The 22,350-nt window shown below is 43.4% G+C and overlaps 1 protein-coding gene across 1 annotated transcript in view; it reads right to left on the bottom strand.

Moving 5' to 3' along the window:
- tln2b (talin 2b) overlaps positions 1-19,527 on the bottom strand; it is a 41,299-nt gene extending 21,772 nt beyond the window's left edge. Inside the window, exons 1-25 of the mRNA XM_068739809.1 lie at positions 19,392-19,527; positions 19,203-19,300; positions 18,918-19,047; positions 18,136-18,291; positions 17,566-17,708; positions 12,286-12,413; positions 11,942-12,005; positions 11,673-11,777; positions 9,722-9,877; positions 9,131-9,232; positions 8,977-9,053; positions 7,729-7,912; positions 7,308-7,421; positions 6,802-6,910; positions 6,207-6,415; positions 5,912-6,010; positions 5,263-5,430; positions 4,822-5,116; positions 3,317-3,483; positions 2,581-2,709; positions 1,366-1,479; positions 1,104-1,217; positions 878-1,012; positions 601-729; positions 394-496 (exon numbers count right to left, since the gene is read on the bottom strand). Of these exons, the coding sequence (XP_068595910.1) occupies positions 394-496; positions 601-729; positions 878-1,012; positions 1,104-1,217; positions 1,366-1,479; positions 2,581-2,709; positions 3,317-3,483; positions 4,822-5,116; positions 5,263-5,430; positions 5,912-6,010; positions 6,207-6,415; positions 6,802-6,910; positions 7,308-7,421; positions 7,729-7,912; positions 8,977-9,053; positions 9,131-9,232; positions 9,722-9,877; positions 11,673-11,777; positions 11,942-12,005; positions 12,286-12,413; positions 17,566-17,708; positions 18,136-18,291; positions 18,918-19,047; positions 19,203-19,300; positions 19,392-19,527 (3,364 nt within the window). The remainder of the gene's footprint in view (positions 1-393; positions 497-600; positions 730-877; positions 1,013-1,103; positions 1,218-1,365; positions 1,480-2,580; positions 2,710-3,316; positions 3,484-4,821; positions 5,117-5,262; positions 5,431-5,911; positions 6,011-6,206; positions 6,416-6,801; positions 6,911-7,307; positions 7,422-7,728; positions 7,913-8,976; positions 9,054-9,130; positions 9,233-9,721; positions 9,878-11,672; positions 11,778-11,941; positions 12,006-12,285; positions 12,414-17,565; positions 17,709-18,135; positions 18,292-18,917; positions 19,048-19,202; positions 19,301-19,391) is intronic.
- Between the last annotated feature and the right edge of the window lie 2,823 nt (positions 19,528-22,350).

The following is a 22,350-nucleotide window of genomic DNA, read 5'->3' on the forward strand; positions in this document are numbered from 1 at the left end:
GGAGCCATTTGCTGATGGAATGTTAAATCTAGTGAAAATAAGATTAATGAGCACAGAGCAGTACCCTGAGCCACAGCACGAAGGGCTGCCCGTGAACGTCCATTGTTAGAAATGCTTTCCTATATCTGTCTTCATCTCTCCTCCTCTGAGATTCCCGATTGAACCAGAACTGACAGCAAACAGCCGAGCCATGCCGGACTCGGAGAGTTCAAATTAAGGAAACAGTGATAGCAGAAATATAGGAGCTATAATTTCCTCTGCCTGTATTTCACTAGACACAATCTAACTGGTAAACACTCCTCAATAAAATGTCTTGTCAGCTTCCAGTATATACGTTTGTTTGACTTTGGAGCTTGAGACCTGTTCTCTGGACAGAACGCTCTTTTGGCTCACCTGTGTAATGTTCATTGCCTTGTGCAGCACAAGTCAGCAACTGCGCCATGGAGGAGCCAACAGCCTTAGACGTGCTTCCTAAGTCCTGAGCACATTTCTCCAGCTGTGTAATCAAAGCAAATAAACCACTGGATTCATAGTGATTTGACCATCATGTCAGTATTCCCGCTGTATTGTACTTCATAGTAGATGCCGCTGTGTACTAACCGTTTCCCCTGGAAGAGGTTTGAGCTGAGCATCGATGACTGACATCTTGGCATCCTGAAGCTCACATTTGAGCGTTTGTACAGTTTTGAGAGCGGAATCGATCTCCAGAGGACCACAGGCTTCATGGGCCTTCAAATAACACACACACACACACACCTAAATGTTGGCCACATGCACTTGCACATTATGCAGTGTAGACTAAATGCCAGCTTACATGCTGTGCTTAAAGAAAGCAACATTTCTCACTGCTATCTCTAACAGCGTTATGAAGGGATACCTTCTGAGTGGCAGTCCTCAGCTCGGCCAGGCAGGTAGCCAAGTTCTTTGCACACTGGCCCAATTGCATGGCAGCAGCCTGATCAGCCACTGTTGGAACTGCTGACTTTGCAGATGTCACCATTTTACCTCCAGGCTGAGAAACGGTGACAGGAAAAGAACAGCAAAAAAAATCGTGACGGAGCAGTGTGCCAATTTTATGACAAAGACCGGGTTGAAGATCTAACCTGTAAAAAGCTTTGGCTGGCCATGATGAGGGCAAGCTGGGCACCGAGCTCTTCAGGCTGAGCTTGGCTGCTCCTCATCCCCTGCACCAACTGAGGGATGCTGTCTGCTACTGCCTGCATTTATAACACATCGAGAAGATGTGTTTCATACATGAGCATCAAAGATTTATGAAGCACACTTATGCTATAACAACATATCATTTGTGTCTTAAGGAAGAGTTTTTATGTTTTCAGTGCATTACTTGACATCAGGTGATCGTACCTTGCAGCTGTGCACAAGGTGCTGGTGCGAGACTGTATTTTTGTTGGATGCAGCAGCATTTTGAGCTGCTGCAATGGTCTGAGTAGCAGCAGCTGCCGCCTGCTTTGCAGCTATCTGTTCAGGTAATACAAAGAAAGAAAATACTAAGATGAAGTACCGGCAAGTGTGGTGTCCAACCAAAAGCAAAAGCATTTTTTAAACGGTTATGTTCTGCGGTTGTTCTCGTCAAACTGAGAGGAGTCAGAAAGCAAAGGTTTGGGGAAATGGGTGGGATTGCACTGCTAAGTCTGCAGTATTTCATGAGATCATCAGCATTGCTTCGTTTGCAATCCTTGTTACACTTCCAAAAACTGAAACTCTAAAAATATACTGCTTAGGTCACACAAAAGACTGACTGGATTGAAAACAGAGGGGGAGAAGAAATTCCTCTTTGAATGGATAAGAAGCGGAAAACAAAAAAAGAAAATCAGGATGTATAATATCTCATACTCAGAGATGATCACATGAGATTGAGCTACACGTAGGATTAACATGACAAGCGGGAGAAGCATTTCCTACAATCTACATGTAGTGCAATACAATATACACTCCCGATTCCCTGCTGCACAGCAACTGAATGATGGGAGACAACGTATGAGATCAAAGGCATCTTGAAGGACATAAAAATGTCTGATAATTACCGCACGCAACACTTGCAGATTCATGACACTTTGGCTTTCATAGGCTCACATGTTCCACTGATGGAGGAGATCATTACCGACATTACCGTGACCATCTGATTCAAAGAGGCTGACTGAGATGTCTGTCTGATAGAGGGCTTATTCCAGCTCTGGGTACCGTAATGCATAGTTTATGTGCTAGGGAAATTGAACACTGGGTGCTCTGGAGCAGAGAGGGGGGGGGGGGGGGGGGCTAGTCATTAGGGGCAAACTGATACCAAAGGCCTAAGACAGATGTTTACATTCAGATAGGTCACTCACAGCACTAATGGGATTTAAAGCTCATTGCTACAGGAAGAGAAGCTCTAAGACAGAACAAATACACAAATGGACTGTGTTTGTACAAATGACAGCTGAGGTACACTTTTGTGTTTTTTATTTGGGGGGGGGGGGTGTAATGTTTCAACAAAGTTTAAATTACAGGGATGACAGAACTGTTTCCAAAGAAAAACAATGAAAAGCTTTGCACTCTGAGATTTCAGCGCTCGTGATTTACCTCCAGCCTGTTGACCAGTTTTTTTTTAATGGCATTCTGAGCTGCAGCATTGGTGGCAACACGGAGGCCCTCAGCCGCCTCTCTGAGCCTCTGCTGCTGATCCTCATTCTCTGGGTAGGCAGCCGCCCCCTGCATGAACATACAATGCAGATATGTCCGTGACATGCTTTATTGGCCATGTCACGGACATGAAATGCATAGCTATTATGCAAGGCATTTCATTTCCTCTGCTTTGTGTCCCATATTCACACTTTTTCAGTGATCTGGTGACATTTAATGTCCCACAAGTAGCATTTCACTTGCCTGGGTAATTCATACTGATAGTTTCCTGCCCTACAGTGTCAAGGATTTATTAAAATCTACAGATGCTGTATTCTATCATTTCTGATATGATGCTGGTAGCTACTGCATACAGCAGCGCCAACATGTGTATTCCATTGCACTAAAGCATTTCAGTTCAGTTTCTCTTCTAGATCTAGAACACATTCATCATGACATCGGACATGCATGAACATTATGGCAGCACTAAATTAAACACATGGTTTCAACAGCCTTTGTTCAAGCAGCTGCGCAAAACCAATGAGACCTGCGTCCTTTCCTGTTTTAGTGAACAGCTTATTATTATTTGCAGGAAAATCAGTTAAATTAAGCCGAATTAATTTAATAATTATGTACCTAGCAACACGCTAATAATAAATCATGTTGGCGTGGGAGAGAAAACCTGCTCCCCTCCTACCTTAGCGGCTTCCACCATCCGAGCCGTAGCATCAGCCAGGAGTTTGGCTGCGGCCAGGAGCTTCTTGGAATTATCGACATCAACTTCTGCCTCGGCATCGGATCTCATGGCATTGACCAAGTCAGAAGTGGCCTGGGCTAACACCCTCGCCTGTCGCACCATCTCACCTGTTAACACATAAGCAAATCATTATGTAAAAATCCAGAAGGGGATTATCAACAAGGTCACAAAGAAGAGCCTGCATTACAGGTGAAATCCATTTACATCTGTTTTGCAGTGAGGATTGTCGGATTGCTGTGGATGCATTTGTACATTTGTGACAATTTCCTCAGGAAGAACATTTTGAAAGTACATCTTGAGTATTTTGGTCATGATTTGTGTGAAGGCCATAAACTTAAAATACACTGATGTGTAAAAAATATTTTTGTGTCGGTTCATCCGGGTGATTTCAGATAAACTGTACTGGATACAAATATAGATGTTAGATTATTTTATGAGCACAATTTTTATTTGTTGCCACCGTAGCACAAACATATTTCAATGCGTATTTCTGGATATCTGCAGTATGACAACAAATGATGTTGTCTATTTTTGGTTTATCCAGTGACCTGACTGGTCATGACATCATCAAATGTAGCAAAATCCTGGAAACAAATGTCTTAAAACAGTCACGGTATGACCAGAGTTATAAACGGTATAGTTCAGCAGCATGTTATAAATGTATTGTTATTTCTAGAAGTCTCCTCATCTTGCAGAGACACATCATAGGTTTCACCTTCAAAACTTTTTATAGCTGCAGTTTTCCAGAGAGTCACCTTTTTCGGATATACGTCTTTGTGATGTATGTGACCTCTCCCCACACAGGCTATAAAAATCTGTGTTTTGCAAACACCCACCTCCAGCTCAGAATAACTGACATCTGGGCACTTTACAATCTACAGCCAGTGGCCTCGGGAATCCACCCGTACAGACATTATATGCAGGCGAGAGCGAATTAGAATACCTGGTTTGAGCTATTGCTACGTAGTTCTTTTTTCTCCCTTGTTGATTTATAGAAGGTAAAAAAAAAATGTGTCCTTCCAAAAATGCCCAGGTCATGTGTTTCCTTTTAAGTTTCAAAGCCTCCCTGATGCTGATTGAGACCAGACTGAAAGCTCTGTAGTGGTTTTGGATGACAGATTTTCTGCAGCCCCTTGAGAATTGGCTGGGTTCGGAAATTCTTCAGCCTCATGGCTCAAACCATAATAAATAGTCTGAGCTTTGAAATGTTTCAACGGGGCTTTTTAGATCGCCAAAAGAGGGACACAAATCCCAACAATATCTCAAGGCCTTGTAATGCGGCCAAAACACACAAGAACAAGTCCAGTGAAAGCAGGTATTCATTACCGATTACCTGATTCATTATAGTTCAGTCAGAGTAAACAGATAAACTGGAGAGACACCAAACAATATTACCTTTATGAGGATTACACCCACAATATTTCCCAGCACTTTTTAACACTCACCGGCGTCGCCCATGGATGTAAAAATGTTTTCTGTCACGTTCATGATGGTGTCTGTAGCCTGGTCGTAACGCCCGATGGGTTCTCCGCAGCTGGCGTAGTGGCGGACATGCAGCAGCAGGTCGCTGAGGGCCTGGCTCACCACGCAAGCTGCCGACCCGACTTGCTTCAGCAGCTCGCCGTCATCGCTGGCCGAGCGGCAAGCTTTGACACACGTTTCCACCGAACGGTCGACCAGCTTCCCGGCCTCAACGAGCTGCTCCTGGCACACCGGAGAGCTGATGGTTGGGCTCACCACCTGCACAAAGTCATTGGTAAATTAAATCAAATAAAATGGTTACATGAAAAGAATCATGACACAAATACTTTATGGATATTCAAAAAAGGCCTGTATTGCCCCCTCGTGCATGAGAATTCAGAGAGGAACAAGTCTTAGATGGGCACCTTGGTGCAGGCCACCAGCTGCGAGGTGGACAGGGCACACCGAGTGGCAGCTGCAATCACACGGTTCTGCAATATGGTGTCCTCGGCCACCTGGGCCACGTTCTTGGCCTTCAGGACTAACATAGCAGCTGCATTGGCCACTGCTTTGGCCAGATTCATCAGGGTGTCCTGCAACATATAAATCAATGTCCTTCACTGAAAAGCAGCACAGCTGCGCAGATGTGACTGCAGAAACCAGGGCAACGAAAGCTTCTAGTCCGTCTTGCATCAACTTAATAATAGACATTTGATGTATATAGAATACTATAACAATTATGTAGAGATCAGTTTTATATATAATATTTGTGTTGTTAAGTAAAGCAATATTAGCCCATATAGTGGCTCACAAGCCACGACAACAAGAATATGAAGGTCAGACTTCTTTTCCGGAACATTGCATTGTTATCAAGGCTGGGAAGGAGGAATAGATTTGTAGGTAGAAGGGAACTGAAATAGAAACTGAAGGCCACAGATTGTTTTGGAGTGGAGTGGAGACAGTGTATTGCTATTTTCTCTAAAAGTTCTCCTGACTCTAAAAATCCATAAATCTGTGTGCATCTTCCTGTTTAGCCTGCAATGTCATAGAAACAGTGAGTGGGCGGCGTCCAACCTGGAACTTCTCATCCGTCTCGCCCTCCCCCATGTGACGGAGCAGGTCCCCGCTGGCCTGTCCGATGCTTCCTGCTGCAGTCAGCACTGTCTGCCTGGGCTGTGCAAGGATGACATCACCGCAATCATTACACTGGACTGGATTGTTCTCACACAGGCCCGCATTAATTATTTACAACAGAATTCTGAGTCAAAAATGATCGTCGACGGGACACTGAGAAGAAGGAAAGCATGTAGTTCGACACTGCTTGGTGGCGTAAAGAATGAATCAGTCCAATAATGAGAGGACGCCTCACCTCCGCGGCTGCAGGCTCAACGGATCGGAGCAGATCCGACACAGCTCCTGCCAACATCCTAGCAGCACCCATGAGTTTGTGCCCACTGCCCACATCATCGTCTATTAATGCCGCAAGTAGCCTGACGCCCTTGGACATTTCCGTGAGGTTGGAGGAGATGGTGGTGATGGCGCAGCCCACCGCTGTGTAGTCTGTCTCCATGGGCTCGCCTGGGGAGAACGTATCGGCATTTTTCACAAACAATTCCTACCGCCACATTGATTCAGCTCATCCACGGGACGACTGGTGTCGTTCCAAGAAACACGAGGAGCAGAAAGAGACAATGCCGCTAAGCTGGGACAACGAGATCAAAAAGTATTTAACCGTAGAATTATATATTAATGTCAGAACGGCATTGTTTGAAAGAGCCAATCGTTAAAAATCTACAAATGTTTAAACACTGGCACAAAAACGTCCATATTGATTCCCACCTCATACTTTAAAACCGCAATGATAAGCAGTATTCGTAACGACAAGGCCGTTTCCTAAATGTTTTTTAAGCGTGGGCTTCATAAATTATCTTTGACCCCGTCTCATTCTTCTCCTGGGCTCTCACCTGCAGTAAGATTGACCACAGATGCTGTTCCAGCTGTGATGGCATCAACTTGAGAGTGGATTTCATGTTTGGATTCATCCACTTTATTCTGAACCCAAGCCCTGGACGCCTTTTGGTGGAGGAGGAAAAGGAGAGCTTTCATCACAGTGGGTGATTTTCGCCTCATATAAACTCGCACATGCAGGATTAAAGGACTAGGCTACGCAACACAGACAGACTTGGAAACCCTCCAGCATTACCTACAGCTTCCATTCTTACACATAGTTCACTATCCTAATTATATTTGTGAAATATGCAGCATTTCCATGAGAAGCAAAGGCGTATTTCTGCCTGTCTCTGCTTTGCAATACTAGAGGGTATTGTATCAGAGAGCCCGTTCATAGTTAAAGGAACAGAACACAAAGAATTGTGATGGAATGTGGAGGAGTATCGTATCTGACCGGCTACCCTGCAGCTATCCTAAAATATTTTTTATTAACTGTGCAATAAATAGAAAGGAGCCTTACCAAGTCATGACCCAGAGGAGGTGGAGTATCTACATATCCCAGGTCAGCCTGAGCCTGCTGCACAGCCTGCATGCTGCTATTGATAGTCCCCATCAGGGCCTGCTGGGCCAGACTCTGACAGATACAACAACAGAAACACACAGCGTGTAAATTCTTCACTGAAATCTACTGTTGATTGTGTGTATGCAACAGCCTTTAGGGCGTGTTATACTACATCCTGGCTATTTGTGCTTTCTTCTTTGCGGTGCATTTTGTGTATTATTAATATATTTATAGTATAATCTAAATCTACGTTCAGATTTTTGGTTTTCATTATACAGATCAGGCAAAAGTCAGACAATGTGATCCTATGCTACACTGTGATGACACAGGAGTTGTACAGGAGGCCGTATCTGCTTGCATTGAAGATGCCCTTACTCACCAGCGGGGGCATGTGTCCTCTGTGCATTTGCCCTGTTGTGATTTGCTGCTGCGCTGAGGGCATCGTCCCCACATTGAAGGTGTCAGGGCCACCGACGGAGCCGGACCGGATTATTCCTGGGAGCGCTACCGAGCCATGCTCCACTCGACCCACTCGGTTGAACTGCTGCTGCAGAATTGTGGACCTTAGATAGGAAAAAAGAGAAACAAAGGGGATATTGAATTCCATGCATGCTGATCATGAAGCTGTTTCACATGCTTGACCTCTGCCTATACTATATGACAATAATCAACTGTGTTGTTGCACCCAGGGAGAAGCGCACACTACAGTAGTATCCATTTCATCCATAAGTATGGTGCAACAAGTGATCCGGAATCTGCCTTAACTAATCTTTCCTTTGTTCCAAGAATCTTGTCAAAGCTTGTGAGATATGTTGCAGAACAATCAAAATAAACAAACAAAAGCAAACAGTTAACCGCATGCCATCCTTGAAGGTGATAAACATTAATGGTTCCATTGTGTCATGTAATCATTGGATCAGCGACACATCTTTGAGTCCTGTGATTTTAATATTGATGCGCTGATAGGAATTCAGAATTTTAAAAATAATCATTCTTAAACTAGTTTCCATTGTGATCAAGCATTGTGAGGAAAATAAATACCACGCAGAAAAATCTCTTTTTTCCTGCCGAGTTCAACAGATGCTGCAGGCTCCAATTGTTAATTATGGCTTCTTTTGAGAGGTGGCAATTATGTTTTTTGCGCTGAGAATCACAACATGAGGCGATTGGCTCATAAGCAGCGGGAAGATGATTCCGCCCACTCGAGGTTTCACTGACAACCAATGTGAATCGACGCTCACAAAAATGTCTGAGCACTGGAACGACAGCATTAACTTGATTCCCATCAGTTAACAAGCTAAATTGGGAACGTTAACACTGGAATGACAATAATTACTTAATAAAACAGCTTCCAGTGAGCATTACCCTAAGGCGGTTTTTCTGTTTGGATTTTCAAAAACAAAAATCCTCAGAGGAAATTCAACAAATTGTAGTCTAGCATACTGAGAATGGCGTTATTTTTAACATTCAAAGCGTCCTTTTGAATTAAATTCTGACATTACTTTTCATGGGGCTACTGTGCAGGCATAAATGTAATTACATACACAATTAAATAGTTGAGAATTAAATTAATCAGTATTCTGGAATGGTCAGAATACTGTGTAAATAATGCATGAGTGTTACTCACTTCTTAGGTGAAACCGATTCCTCCAGCATGGTCGATTCCTCGTCTCCCTCAAGGCCGAAACGATCCTTACTCTGCTTCTGTCAAAAGAAAGCGACAGACAGTAAGCAATGAAGGCTTAATGTAATGAGAATTACTTTAATGTTTTTATACTTACCTTCTTTAGAATGATGTCTATATATCCTGCGATAAGTTGGGATATCTGTTCTCCCTCTGTAGTCTGGACGGAGTAGTAACTCTCCTGGTACTCTCCAAAATCCTTCGGGAAGCATTGAACAGCAGCGATTCAGCACAAAGTATTTTACTGTCTATCTTTTCTTTCTTTTTCTTTCCCTATTCATACAAAGAGACTTAGAAACTATCTTAGTGAGAGAAACACCTTCATTATTTCTGGCCTTAATAAAACTAAAAATCTGGTGCATTTTATTCCTTAACAGAGCTGATGAAAAATTGAGTGCGTTGAATATGAAAATTGTCTTTGAAACATTCTTCAGCAATGCAACGGTAAGTTCTCTTGGTTTGGCTAGGGGGGGTGGGGGGGGGGGGGGGCAAATAGTGAATGTCTAAAACGTGAACATCTTTAGACAAATGCGCCTCCAACATGGGAGGAAACAGTCCTGACGTCAACATCTGCAACATTTTTTTGCCAAAAAAAGAAAAGAAAAATGGAATAGACGAATCCTGTACATGCAGTATTAGAAGCGTGTAACATCTGGCTCTTTACGCAGGGCAACAACTTCATTAATACCAGGGTGAAGCTCTTGGGAGAGGCAGCCCATCTCTTGACTGTCGTCAGAGGCCAGTCCTGCACCACATCCTTCGTCTTCTCATCCACTCGCATCACCGACTCTTTGGTTATCCCCAGCAGCCGCGGGACCAGCTTATTTTTACCCTTCATCTTTTCCTGTCAGATCGGGAAGCATCAGGCAGCATTTAGCTCAGCGCTAAACACCCACACAAATGATTCATTCAAAGAGTGAATGCAAAATCACTGAGCCATTTCTGCTGCTGCTGCTGTAATGCACATGTTCCGTGAACAGTTTGAAAGGAGGAGGAGGAGGAGGAGAAGGGACAGCTGTGAGCTGACCCAGTAAAGTTCAGGGTTGTTTAACTGCTGCTTTATTGAACAGGGTCTCCACAGGTTTTAGTCACAGTAAGCACACCAGTGTGGCGCTTCTACCGGCTCGCTGCCTGCCCAGCTGCAGCTCTCACTAAAAATCCATTACAGCTCACTTCTAAGGCAGAGCCAGCACTTCGCTCCCCTCCTGGCTTGCAGAGGATGACACAAAACTTTGCAGCTTGTCAAGATGAGAGAGTTCAAAATAAATGTTATGCCTCAGGGCCATTTTGTTTTTCCTGTTTGTTTTATCACTGGATCATATTGGAGAGCTGAGAGAAACACACAGAGGCCAGTAGTCAACACAGGTCCAAGGTTTAGGACTCTTAAACACAAGGGCAGATAACATTATTCCAGTGTTCAAGGTATTCAAGGGGAGGCTTATTAAAAACTTATTTTATTTTAGATTACAATACTTCAGAATGATCTAACAGGAAGTTTAAAGTTCTAATCTAACAGGACGTTTGACAATCTAATCTGAAGTGGGCAGCTGATGCATGAAATTATTTAGAAAAGCTTCACCTTGATTATTTTTGTGAAAAATCAGCCTGTGCAAACGATTACAATAAAAGGGATGGTGCATTGTAATAGCACAGACCTGCATGCATGCATGCCTGCTGCTAACAGGCACAGGCTAACAGGGTTATTTATTTTGCATGCATTATTTTCCATATCTGTGAAGTTTACAACAACAGAGGGCTCAGCAACCTAGAAACCTGCAGTGATTAAAGACTGACAGATGAGAAAGGCAGGCTTACGGCAGCCTCAGATGTGCCTCAACAAAGGTCTGTCTCTTCGCCTTCGCCGAGCATCAAGAGGTGAGTGCAGCTGGAGTGAATTATTTAGCAGAATCCTGAAATCTCCATCACTACATCTCCTCATCGGACACCGACAGCGTTCGTGCGTTTAGATGCATAGCATATGCACTCGTCCATATACACACATATGCTCGCTAGTATTGCACAAAGGCGATCTGAACCTTGGCGCCTGCTTTAATGGTGAGTCCAAACATTCCGTTTATCATCCATTAAGACCAGAGCAGACGACTGAACCCATCCCCTCCCTTTTCCCCACTCCTTCCTGCAACCAGATGGGCATTTAGAGAGTTAATACCTTTGCTTCTCGCACTCCCGTTTCACTATTGTGTTGGTCAAACCTGAACAGAAAGCTATTTCTATTTCACAGCACTGGGCACAGCGCTGGAACACTAATGCACAAATTCCACTCTGAAGATTTAGATTGATTGATTGAGTTTTCTTACGTGTTTGACAGTGTAGCCTTTTTTTTTTAAAAAGAAAAGATTAATGATGCATTCAAGTTACATTTTTTATCCCTCATTTCTATTACTTGTATAATAAACATTATATGTTCACCTTTATGGGGAAATGTGCAAACAGGAAACATTGCTTTTATGAAATGCACCTCATTCTATCTCTGTCATGAATTTACATTTCAGGATCTAATGCAAGATGAAAATGATGATTGGTGAACAAGCAGCAAATGATCTATTGGCAGAAATGTGTATGCAAGACATTTGTGAGTATTCTGCTTCATTGTGAATTTGCATTGTTCTGGTATTTACCTTCACCAGGAAGAAGGACACTCCATATGTCTGCAGGGACCTGGCCAGCTTCACATACTTCACCTTTGCCTCAATCTCAGTCATCTCTCCACAGTTTTTATGGTCCTAGACAAACAACAATCCAATCTCAGCCACCTCCGAACAATCACAGCATATGCAACATGTTTCTAATTGTGTCAATTTATGTCTCTAATTCCCACGGGCCAGCCAACGTCTCAAACACGGCATTTCCTTTCCATGCAACACATGTGCGATGCAATGATACATACTTGGAATATTTTCTTCTCTGACCCTCTCTGCTTGATGTACTCTTTTGGTAGGAACTCCTTCATGCTGGGCAGATAAATGACATTTTTATATGGTTACTCATTTGAGTGCATGCACTTCCTTTTCTGCTAACATACTTCTACATATTGCTACACATTGCTGACCTCCTGCCTAGATATCGGAAAACAGTTGTAACAGCTGACATCGCCCCTGAGCTTTCCATGGGAGGAAATCCCTGAAGCAACAGCCTATGTTCAACCCGGAGATAACCTCTGGACATGCACAGCTGTTCACTGAACATGTGAACGCATTAATGTCGTTGCATATGAAGTCAGGATAGGCTCACTCAAGGAATCCGGGCTTGTGTTTGTGCTCCACATGGGGTCCAAACTGGATCTGAGCCTGGATCCCTGCGAACTCACAGGCTTTATCAAAGGAGACAGGGTGGGATCCATTCAATATATCATCCCTAGCCTGAAGGAGACATGATGAGAGAGGGGGGGGGGGGGGGGGGGGGAATATGAGAAGCAGAAACAAGCAACCATGAACAGGATAGAATTATAAAAAGCAGAAGATTTTTCCAGAACACAGCTTCATAATGAACACTTTTCTTGAAGGGAGATGTCTTCTATGAGATGTACTAACGTATTTCTAGAGAACCTGAAACTCATGTGCACAGGGAAGCCAATTTGGTTTTCAGCTGTTATCTGAGCAAGAAGTCCCTTGAGATTCAAAAAGCTTTTTCCAGGGAAGGCAAATAGAATTTGCTCCTGACAATAGTCATCATTCTGCCTGCTTTCAAATGAAGGAGCTCCAACAACTGGCGATCAGTGCCCATTACATGTTATAAAAACAAGGAAAATGTTTTAGAGAAGTGCATCAATCTTTTGCAATCCCATTTGCATCCTGGAATGGCCTCAATAAGAAATCCAAAAAAAGGCTTAAGAGAATTTTGTGTTGTCGAGACATCACTTATGTTTGAATACATCTTCGGGGAGGCTGTCCACATTATCGTAACCATTTAGGTAGATGGAGAAGGAGACGCCTCTGTTGACATCTTTCAAACGGCTGTCAGTGTGTGCCGTTTTCTCCAGGGGGCGGTCATCTCCGGCTCCCTCTCTCACTCACACCTTCTCCCTCTTTATAGTTGACTGCTGCAAAATTAATGGCTCCAAATGCTGAGAGTTCCTGCTGACAGTGAGGAAGGCTCCATCGGTGCTTTTAGCTTTGGCATATTGATGCTCAACCTTACGTCCAATTACATCAATGAAAGACCGAGCGGCAGCTTGCCGCTGTGATGAGTCAAAATCCTCTCGTCGAAGACACTCGAGTCTTTTTTCCCCCTGTGGAATTCACAGTGGAGTGTATAAGCTCAAATCAAATACAAGGCAACACTCTAAAATTAGCCTTTGCACATGCCGCCTGAGCTGCTACAATTGCTCATGAGACGATGTTGAAGTGTGTTGATGGGTGCCACGTCGTTTTCAGAGTAAAATGACTTCACATTTAGAAAACGTGTGACAGTCACACAGGCAAGAGCGCTGCCTGGAATATGTTGTTTTTGTGTGTCCTGCTTTTCTTTCCCTCTGCACTTCCCCTGGTTTTTTTTTCTGCAGGTGCCAACCTTCCTGATTGGTTGCAACCTGTACAGACCGGTCGAGTTGCTCATTTGGTTGCCTCAGATGTGGAACCAGCCAATCTTCAATCACTCTTTAAACATTGAGTCTCTTTTGTTTCCTTCCACAAACAAACAAACTTGTTAAGAATACAAAGGAGAGGTGAGCAGCAAGAATTTCATATATTATCTGCCCCACAGAGACACAGACTACTGTTGATACCAATTTACATTTAAGTGTTATTGTAAATGCACATATTGAATGATATTATCATGCCTTTGAAATATCTGGTTTACATTTTCTTCTTTGGATGCCAGGACAAGTCTGATTTAAGAGACTCAGAGCACTAGTAACAAGGATGCTGATGGATATAAACAATTTATCCCAGTTTCAAAAATGCAACCTCAACTGTTGTTCCCCGACAAGCAAATAATTCTAGAAAAGCACTTGCAGAGCAGAGACCTCTGCCAAGCAGCTCATTCATCTCCTAATTGGCTCTACACCATGTTCTTTGTATCTTTATACACCAACCATGAAAAGTAAAAAGTGATTTGGCTTTAATTTGTATTTTTAAATGATTTTTAAATCCATAAATGGGGTCTTCAATTTTAAAATGAAATATTTTTTCCTGACCCCATTCTTGTCACAGCTTGAGGCGGGCCTGTGCTTTTCCATGCACTAACAATCCTCCTCCTGCAATCAGCTCATTCTGGTCACCTGCAGCTAATCTCTCATCAGCCTGACTCTACTTGAACTCAGCTCAGAACCACACCCTCGCCAGATTGTTAGCGATGATTCCTACCTTCCAGCGTTCTGAATTGACCTCCATGCAGGTTGACCTAATGAGGTGACGGCATTAACGTGGTAGATGCAGGAGTGGTGAGGAGTCCAAGTGAATAAGGTTCATCCTCAACTGCTTAGTTAACACCACTGGTCCAGCGACGATGACATGATGTTCAGCAAGGTGGATGCATATCTGAATTATCTGTGTGTTGAATCATTGTGCAAACTAAAGGCTTTTGCAGAAATAAAGGTCTCACACTGGACTGCAGCAGTGAGTGAAATGCGCCCGGCTATGATGCGAGGCTGCACAGCTCCATAATAATTGGAAGAAAGCTGAGTCAGCATTTGCTGCGGAGTAAGATTTAACGATGGGATGCTCTTTGCTGTGCTTTGATTACATTACTCAGTTGACTGCTAACACTGAATTAATAATTAGCCGAGTCGTAGAGGCCCCCAATACTTCTGCCAAGACAGAACAGAGACGTAGAGGACAGGCCCTGAATTTTTCTTGCCGGATGTGGCGAGAGATGTGGGCGCTGGCCCCGGGACATTTTAATACAGAGCTGCATTAGTGGAAGTGAAGACATCAGAAGCTTTGACACACACACAGCCTGAGGCAGCGACACAAAAGTCAACCAGTCCACAGCGCACAGAGCATAATGGAGGCTAAAAAGTAGACGCTGACACAGCTACACAATATCGTCTCCAAATTCACACGGTTCCCGATTAGGCTGATCATTAATCAAAGAGAAAAGGCCTATCAGACAGAATCATAATCTTGGCAGCGTGTCAGGAAAACAAAATTAAAAAGAAGAAGAAATAGACGGTACCATGGTGACGCAGCGAGCAAAATCAACACAGTTGACCTGGTCTTGGTTCAAATTCAGTATTCAGTCAGTCCCTCTTTTCCCTTTCTCATTGTTCAATAAGCAGAAATACTCATGAGCTCGTGAAGAACTGCGATGATGTAAGGAGGTTACTATCTGTCAGACAGCAGGTTATGCTTTTTGTGTGTTTCAGAGCATATCTATTGTTTCATACTGTTCCTCCTTTGATCCGTGGGTTGCCACGGTTACAAAATGTACACTTCCAGAATAAACTAAAAGTGAGCAAATATAGAAGCAAACCAGCGGGACACAGTGGATGATGCTTCTGCCACAGAGGTTTATCCCTGCTGCCTAGAAAGAATACATCACAGAGGGAGTGGCGAAGAAGCAAAGTGGATTAGTCGGTTACTGGCAGAGGACCCAGTTTGTGTGTGTGTGTGTGTGCACGAATGTGTGTGAGGAGGTTTGAAATCAAGGATGTGTCAAATCATAAACAAACATTTCAGATCATCGCTGAATCACAGGGATGCTCAGTAAAAGAACTCAGTAAAAGCAATAACATCATTATCTCCAGCATCTGAATGTAATTACTGAATGCTGATGAGTTATTGAGAACTAGTGCGGTCGTGACAAAGAAAAAGAAGGAATTAAAAAGCAAGAAAACAAAAGAAAGGATCCTGTGGCATGTTTCGCTCATCCAAAGATCTCTCCCGTGGATCGGTTTGGCGTTTTTATCACAGTGATAAATTGCAGGCACCGCCATGTGTGGAGTGTCTGTGATCTGCCTGTGCAACAATCTGAGTGTTTGTCTGAGGGAGGATGAAGGAAAGATAGATGAGGAAGGGCAAAAGAGAGAGGCGAAGGGAGGGAGGGGTGGGGGCTGTAGCTGTGAGAGGAAATATGATTCTGTCTCGAGAGGAGAGTATGACATGCACTGTGCACTATAATGTGTGCCAGGGTTAGAGTGTGGGGATGTCAGGCCGGGTGGGAGATGGAGAGGGAGTGGAGACAGGCGAACTGGAAGGGAAGGAAATGGAGGGCAAGACAAACTGAGGGCAAAAACAGGAACAGACAGAAGGGAGGAGAACAGCAGGAAAAGAGAGGAAGGGTGGATGCTTTCTATGAACGGATTTAGGAACCCAGCAGCAGGTTTCTGTCAAGGTTTCGTACAAGAGAGAGCATTCAGCCATCTGAAATGCTACATGACCTAAAGCGAGTGCGCCGGTGAGTTCAGTGAGCTAACCATGGATGCTATCGAACTGGACTCAGCTGAACTCCCAAGTGACACAAAGCCTTCAATTTACTACACACGCACACGCACACGCACACGCACACGCACACGCACACACAAGAGTAATAGAATAGACATTGCCTCATTCAGTCTCCAAAAAGCTCAACTATATATTTTCCGGGCTTGATGCTGACTCACGTGACTGACATGACTCACTGTCACTGGAAACTCAAACTACTGCTACGCCATGCAGTACTTTATGAAGTGTCCACTCCCACTGAATCATGTTTTTGTCTGAGAATATTTGTGCTGTGCAGTCACTATTGTATTGTTTTCAAGGACAAGAACACCATATGTGTCAAATAAGCATTATGAATACAGGAGTGTATTTTCATTTCTGAATTAAAAAAAAACCTTTCTTATTCTAAAAAGATCAGAATCCCAGCCTGACATGAGGCTGTTTGTCACCTCAATGTGAATCGGACAGACTTAGATCAAGCTTTATAAAGAATTAAGGGTTAATTTAGCATCATGGACGAACAGCTTTACTTGTAAAAGCGTTGTCTGATGTAGTTGGTGACAGTGAAAGGTTGCAGTGGCTGAGCCAGTTCACACAGCATTATGGCGCATTTGAACTTTTTTCACTGCACTGTTTCATTTGAGAATCCTTTGATTGATGCTGTCCACCTTGTTTCTATAAACGCCATCAAAGAAAAGCCTTCATGTACTCGCTGTATGTTACAACAGCAACAACCAATAGGCAGTTTAACATAGAAGCATATATATATATAAAACCTACAAATGAACAGTAATGTTATGTTTGCTGGATGATAATATATAATATAATAATATATCAACATCTTGTTTGGCGTTTATTGTGATGAAATCCTCAGCGTAACAAAATGCCACTCTTCTACCAGCAGCAAGGCTTTGTCTCCACATGCATTGTTGTGTCCATTGTTGCGCCCATTGTGCAGTCAAATCTGTCTGGACTACATCCAAACTGCCCACATTGCTCTCTGTGCAGGCGCAGCAAACAATTGTCTGCACGCTTTTTTTAAAACCCTTAAAGGCTAATTCATGAACTAGCCTTGTCAGCTAGTATGGAAGTGCCTTCTCTCCTTTGAGTTTTGCTATAAAAGCATAAAAGGTGCATGCAATTCTTTTACCTGAACGTAGAGCAGGTTGAGCTGGACGGGGTCCCGCGAGTCCACATTCTGGTCTGAGTAGAAGAATTTGCGTCTAAGAAGCAAAGTCTCACTTTCTTCCACTCCCTGTTCTCTGAATGTCCTGCTGTGGTCCAGCCAGTTCACTGCCCAACGCAAATGGACACGTTCGTATTACAACATGCACGGACTTAAACACGTAAACGTGAGAGATCTTAGAAGGACAATCTATTCGATTTTACAGATCACAGGCACGTGCCTGTGATCTGTAAACCGAGGCATAAACCGAGTCATTTGCATTTTTTTCTGCTGAAGCCAGTGTGAGTTTTAGCTGAAGTTGCAGGACAAAAAAAATTCATTTGGCATGTTTCAGAAGGTAATTGGTGTCTTCTGCAGAAAAGATAGCAGCTGCAATTTCATCAAGCGTCTTATATGCCATTGCAATAAATTAGAGTTTGCACGATGAAGCACATGTCCAGATAAAGCACGTGGAGTCAGATTCAATAAGACTTGGGCGAAAAGCCATCAAGATACCAACAGAATTGCTGGAGCCTTTAGCGAGCTCGCACTCACAGTCGTCGTCTGTGTGAAGTTTGGCTTTGAGCTTTTCCATCTTCCGCTCGTCTCGAAGCAGCAGGGTCCTGTCTTTCTTCAGCGTCCCCATTCCTTCCTCCTTCTTGTCCTCCGGTACCTCCTGAATGAGCGAGTACTCCTCATAGTTGGTGATTCCTGAAGAGGACGCGAGTTAGACGGGGGATTCTCAGAGGAGGGAGTGGGCTTAAACCAGCATGAGAAGTGACACATTGGTAGAGAAAGCGTTTCTGCAATCCTCTCGAGCGTTCTTTTCTTTTCTTTTTTTAATATCTTTCGCTTTCCGTTCAAACAGAAGTGAAGCTGGTGCTGAGCCAGCAAACTAAAATGGAAGCCAAGGGGAAGAAGTCAAGCAGGAAAAAAACAACCTACTTTAAACAAACATTTTCCAATAACGCTATCAGCCAGGCACACATCCCTCTCCTCCACACCCAGTTGAGCTTGATAGCAGCCTGGTATAATTGAAATGCCTTGCTTAGTGAACACCTCTGCGACTGGAGGAGATGGCACGGTCTGGCCCTCAGGAAGAGCACTTCAGTGTTCATTAGAAACAAACTTGTTTGAGCTTGATAAATCGTGCCCACTATGCTCTTCTTAGAAAGTGATTAGAATTTTATCAAGCATACATGAATCCTGCAGAGTGCTTAACAAATGCTGCTGCTTAAACAAGCATTTCAGAGCTATCTAATAAGTGGCGTGTCTTGAACTAAAAATAATGTTGAGGATGAGTCGATCAAGCCCTGGATGATTGAAATGAGCCGCACCTATTCTACTGCAGATGGTGACAAGCAGCTCCCCGACCGTTTTTGAATCGTCTATCATGATGGTTTTGATGGCACCGTCCAGCATTTTGATCTTCTGTGGCCTCTGCTTCTTCTTATACTCCAAAACATCCTGAAAAGACCAGAGAGGGAGCATAATGACACCCGCGACCTGACCGATCATTCCGGACAGTAAACTACATCGAGGCATAAAGATCTCTGCAGGACCAATGAGAAAATGAACATGACGAGTTACAGTTCAGCAATCCCAAACTGACTGAATCTTACCCCATTTCGCAGCATGTAGTAATCCAGAGTTCGTCCAGATTCGAGCCAGATTCCTTTCCGGGGATCATCGTCAGACAGGAAGAGACCATAATCTGATGCTGCGGCACAAAATGAAAAAAACAGCACGTTTGTAGCTTTAGCCTTTAAATTTGCATGAGACAAATACTACTTTCGGTGCAATCGACTGACCTTGACCTGTCTGGGCTTCTGGGACTCTCTCTCGGATGATTCTGCAGGCATCATACACAGGCGTGGATGGCTCAAACTGCATCGTCTTCACCACGTTGCACTGGCGTATGCAGATCTTCAGCGACAAAGCCACCATCTTGGTGGTAGTATAACGGCTTCACCGACCTACGCACCTGGAAATAGAAGTATACGTAAGCCGTACTCAAAATACAGCATGACATGATCTCCATGGGCCCATTTTTATTTGTGGCTCAGCAGCTCCTTGTTCCCTCCGCTGTTTTCAATATGAAAGGGTTAAGAGGGTGAAATGCTCCAACTGATTGCTTTGTATGTAGAATTGGCAAAAAAATCTTTCAGCAAAAAAAAAAAAAGACAACTAAGCTCAAATCTCTAATCGTTTGGAATAACCTTAACGGAGTCAAAACATAGGCGATGACATTTTTGTCGCTGCATCATTACGCGCTCGGCTCCAAGCCTGCACTCGCTCCAGAACCAGCAGACTTTGTAAGACAAAGGAGTGGGTGGTTTGTCACACAGCTGTAATTAGGGTGAATTAATCAGGTATTCTGAGATTCTCCACGCCCCCCCAAAAAAGGAAAGAGTGGGATGCTGCAGAGTGATTATCCTCTTTCTTGACCTTGGCTGCAGCAGGGAGAGGAACGCATGTGATAAAAGAAGCCACATATACCCAGGAAGGATTTGGTTTCTTCTTGAAGAACATACATTACATAACCAAACAAAACCGTGTCCTTTGCATCGTCCTCCCCAACACCGTTAGTCAATTATAGAAAAAAGTGGCACATTTTGATTAATCACAACGCATGCAATTAATTAGACTAAAGTTGTAATGGCTCAACAGCACACATACGAATATCTGTGTATATGTACATAAATGTGTATTTAAATTATTTGCATTCAAATGTAAAATATTCACATATATATTTTGTGTGTGTGAATACATGATGAGGCAACAACTTACATTTGATTGTGCAAGACAGTGGGGGTAAAATAAAGATAAAGATATATAAAATAAATATTCCTCGATCATAGACATTATAGAGCAAAGAAACAATTCATTTGTGGTGATGAAGGTGAGGGCGGTCAACCAATCGTGACGCCCTTTCAGCCAAACCACCCCCATTCAAATTTCTACGTTCGCATTAAAAGAATTATGGGATCTGTTTCCACAGCTGGATATGAAGGCAAAAGTTCAAATCGTCACACTGACAAAATTCAGATCTCGGCCACACTCAGGAATAAAGACTTTTTTGTTCTCAGAATTTCGCAGCTCATCATCAGGCGTTTTTTCTCTCTTTTTTTGGAGGCAGAGCACAGAAGTCTGAGAAGTAAGCTTTCTATAATGATGGAATTGTGAATGAGCCCTCTCGTGACTGTGGCTTTGTCATGCCCTCGCCTTCCCGATTGTTTCTCTGTACAAAAAGCAGGAAAGATGAGCACAAAGAGGAAGGGGGTAATGGCGCCGCGTGAGCTCTCGTTTGTACAAGCTGGCAGAGAAGCCCCACCGAGTGTTTGTCACGCAGCGCTTCTACAGATACTTCTAGGCAAGCGGCTTGAGACCACCGATTGACAACATGGCAGGCCCACAGTGTGGCGGCAACAACACCAATGTACACAATAGATATGCCGAATGTGCAGACGGGAGGTTCTCCAAAAGAACATATATTTTTTCAGTCCACAACTAAAGCAAAAGTGTGTGGTAAGTGTCATCAGTCACTTCACGCAGGGGGCACTGCAGAAACCACCTGATGAAACGCAGGAGGATAATGAAAATCCCTTTGTTTACCGTTGTGTGAGAAACCTTCCAACGCAGTCGGTGCTCGATAGAAACCGCGCGCGCGTGTGTGTGTGTGAGGGGGGGGGCACTGGGCCTTATTTATTTTAAAACCATTACCATAGGATTATTATTTCTGAATGCTATCTCTCTTGACAATCGCTAGTCCAGGAGAAAATAGTCCCGCCCTGAATTAGATTTGTTCACCGCTCTGAATACTAAGAGTCGAGATATGGTCAATTCAATAGAGACCAGGGAAAGCAGAAGCCATCTGGAGAGGATCTGGCTCTACTGATGGACTGTAATACCAGCAGCAGCGCACAGCTTGAGAACATCGACCGCTGCGATTACTGCACCAGTCCGTCATAGAACAACCAAAGAGGAAACTTGCTTGACTGGTCTTTCAAGTATGTCTGATAGAACACCAGATATATATTAATCAGAGAGACCCTTACATGTATAATTGAGTGTGCATCTGAGTGAACAATTTTTCAAGGACATCATCGTCAATTCTGTACATGAGCGCTTTAATCAGGATTAATTTTTTTACACCTTGTCAAACCTCTGTGAGTTTGTCGAGCCCTCTGGATAAGAAGGTGCAAAGAAGAGATGTGTCTCTAGAAATGATAAAACCTTTGCATGTGTGCATGTGGGCAAATAGCAAAATGAGTTGCATTTGAAACTATAGAAATCACTCAGAGAGCGCAGACCTCCGCCAAGCAGCTAATTCTCTTCGTAACCGTCCACACGGTGATCTGGATAATCACCAAAATGATTGTTCTTGGTCTCTTTATACACCAACTATGAAAAGCAAAAGTGAATCTGAGTTTGTGTATTTGTAGCATATTTCTGAATCTATAAATGGGGCTTTCAATGTTAAAATTTTGTATTTCCTGACCTCATTCCAGATCTGATCCAAATACAATTCAGTGGTTTGATAGAGGCCCCCACCCTACATGATGGTGTCAAATTCCACACGCATTTGTGAGTAAGAATAGAAATGCACATGCAAACATCACCAGTTTCAGCTTTTGAAAGTGTAAAAATAAAAAACCCTAACTGTTCAGGTATAAAATGTAGATTGTTGTAGAAACTTGTAAGCAAGCACAGATTTATTGTAAGGGACTGTGATTAGATTTTAAGAGACAGTAATAGAAACGGCCGAGT

This window comes from Brachionichthys hirsutus, chromosome 5 (genome assembly GCF_040956055.1).
Source record: "Brachionichthys hirsutus isolate HB-005 chromosome 5, CSIRO-AGI_Bhir_v1, whole genome shotgun sequence".
NCBI classification, from domain to species: domain Eukaryota; kingdom Metazoa; phylum Chordata; class Actinopteri; order Lophiiformes; family Brachionichthyidae; genus Brachionichthys; species Brachionichthys hirsutus.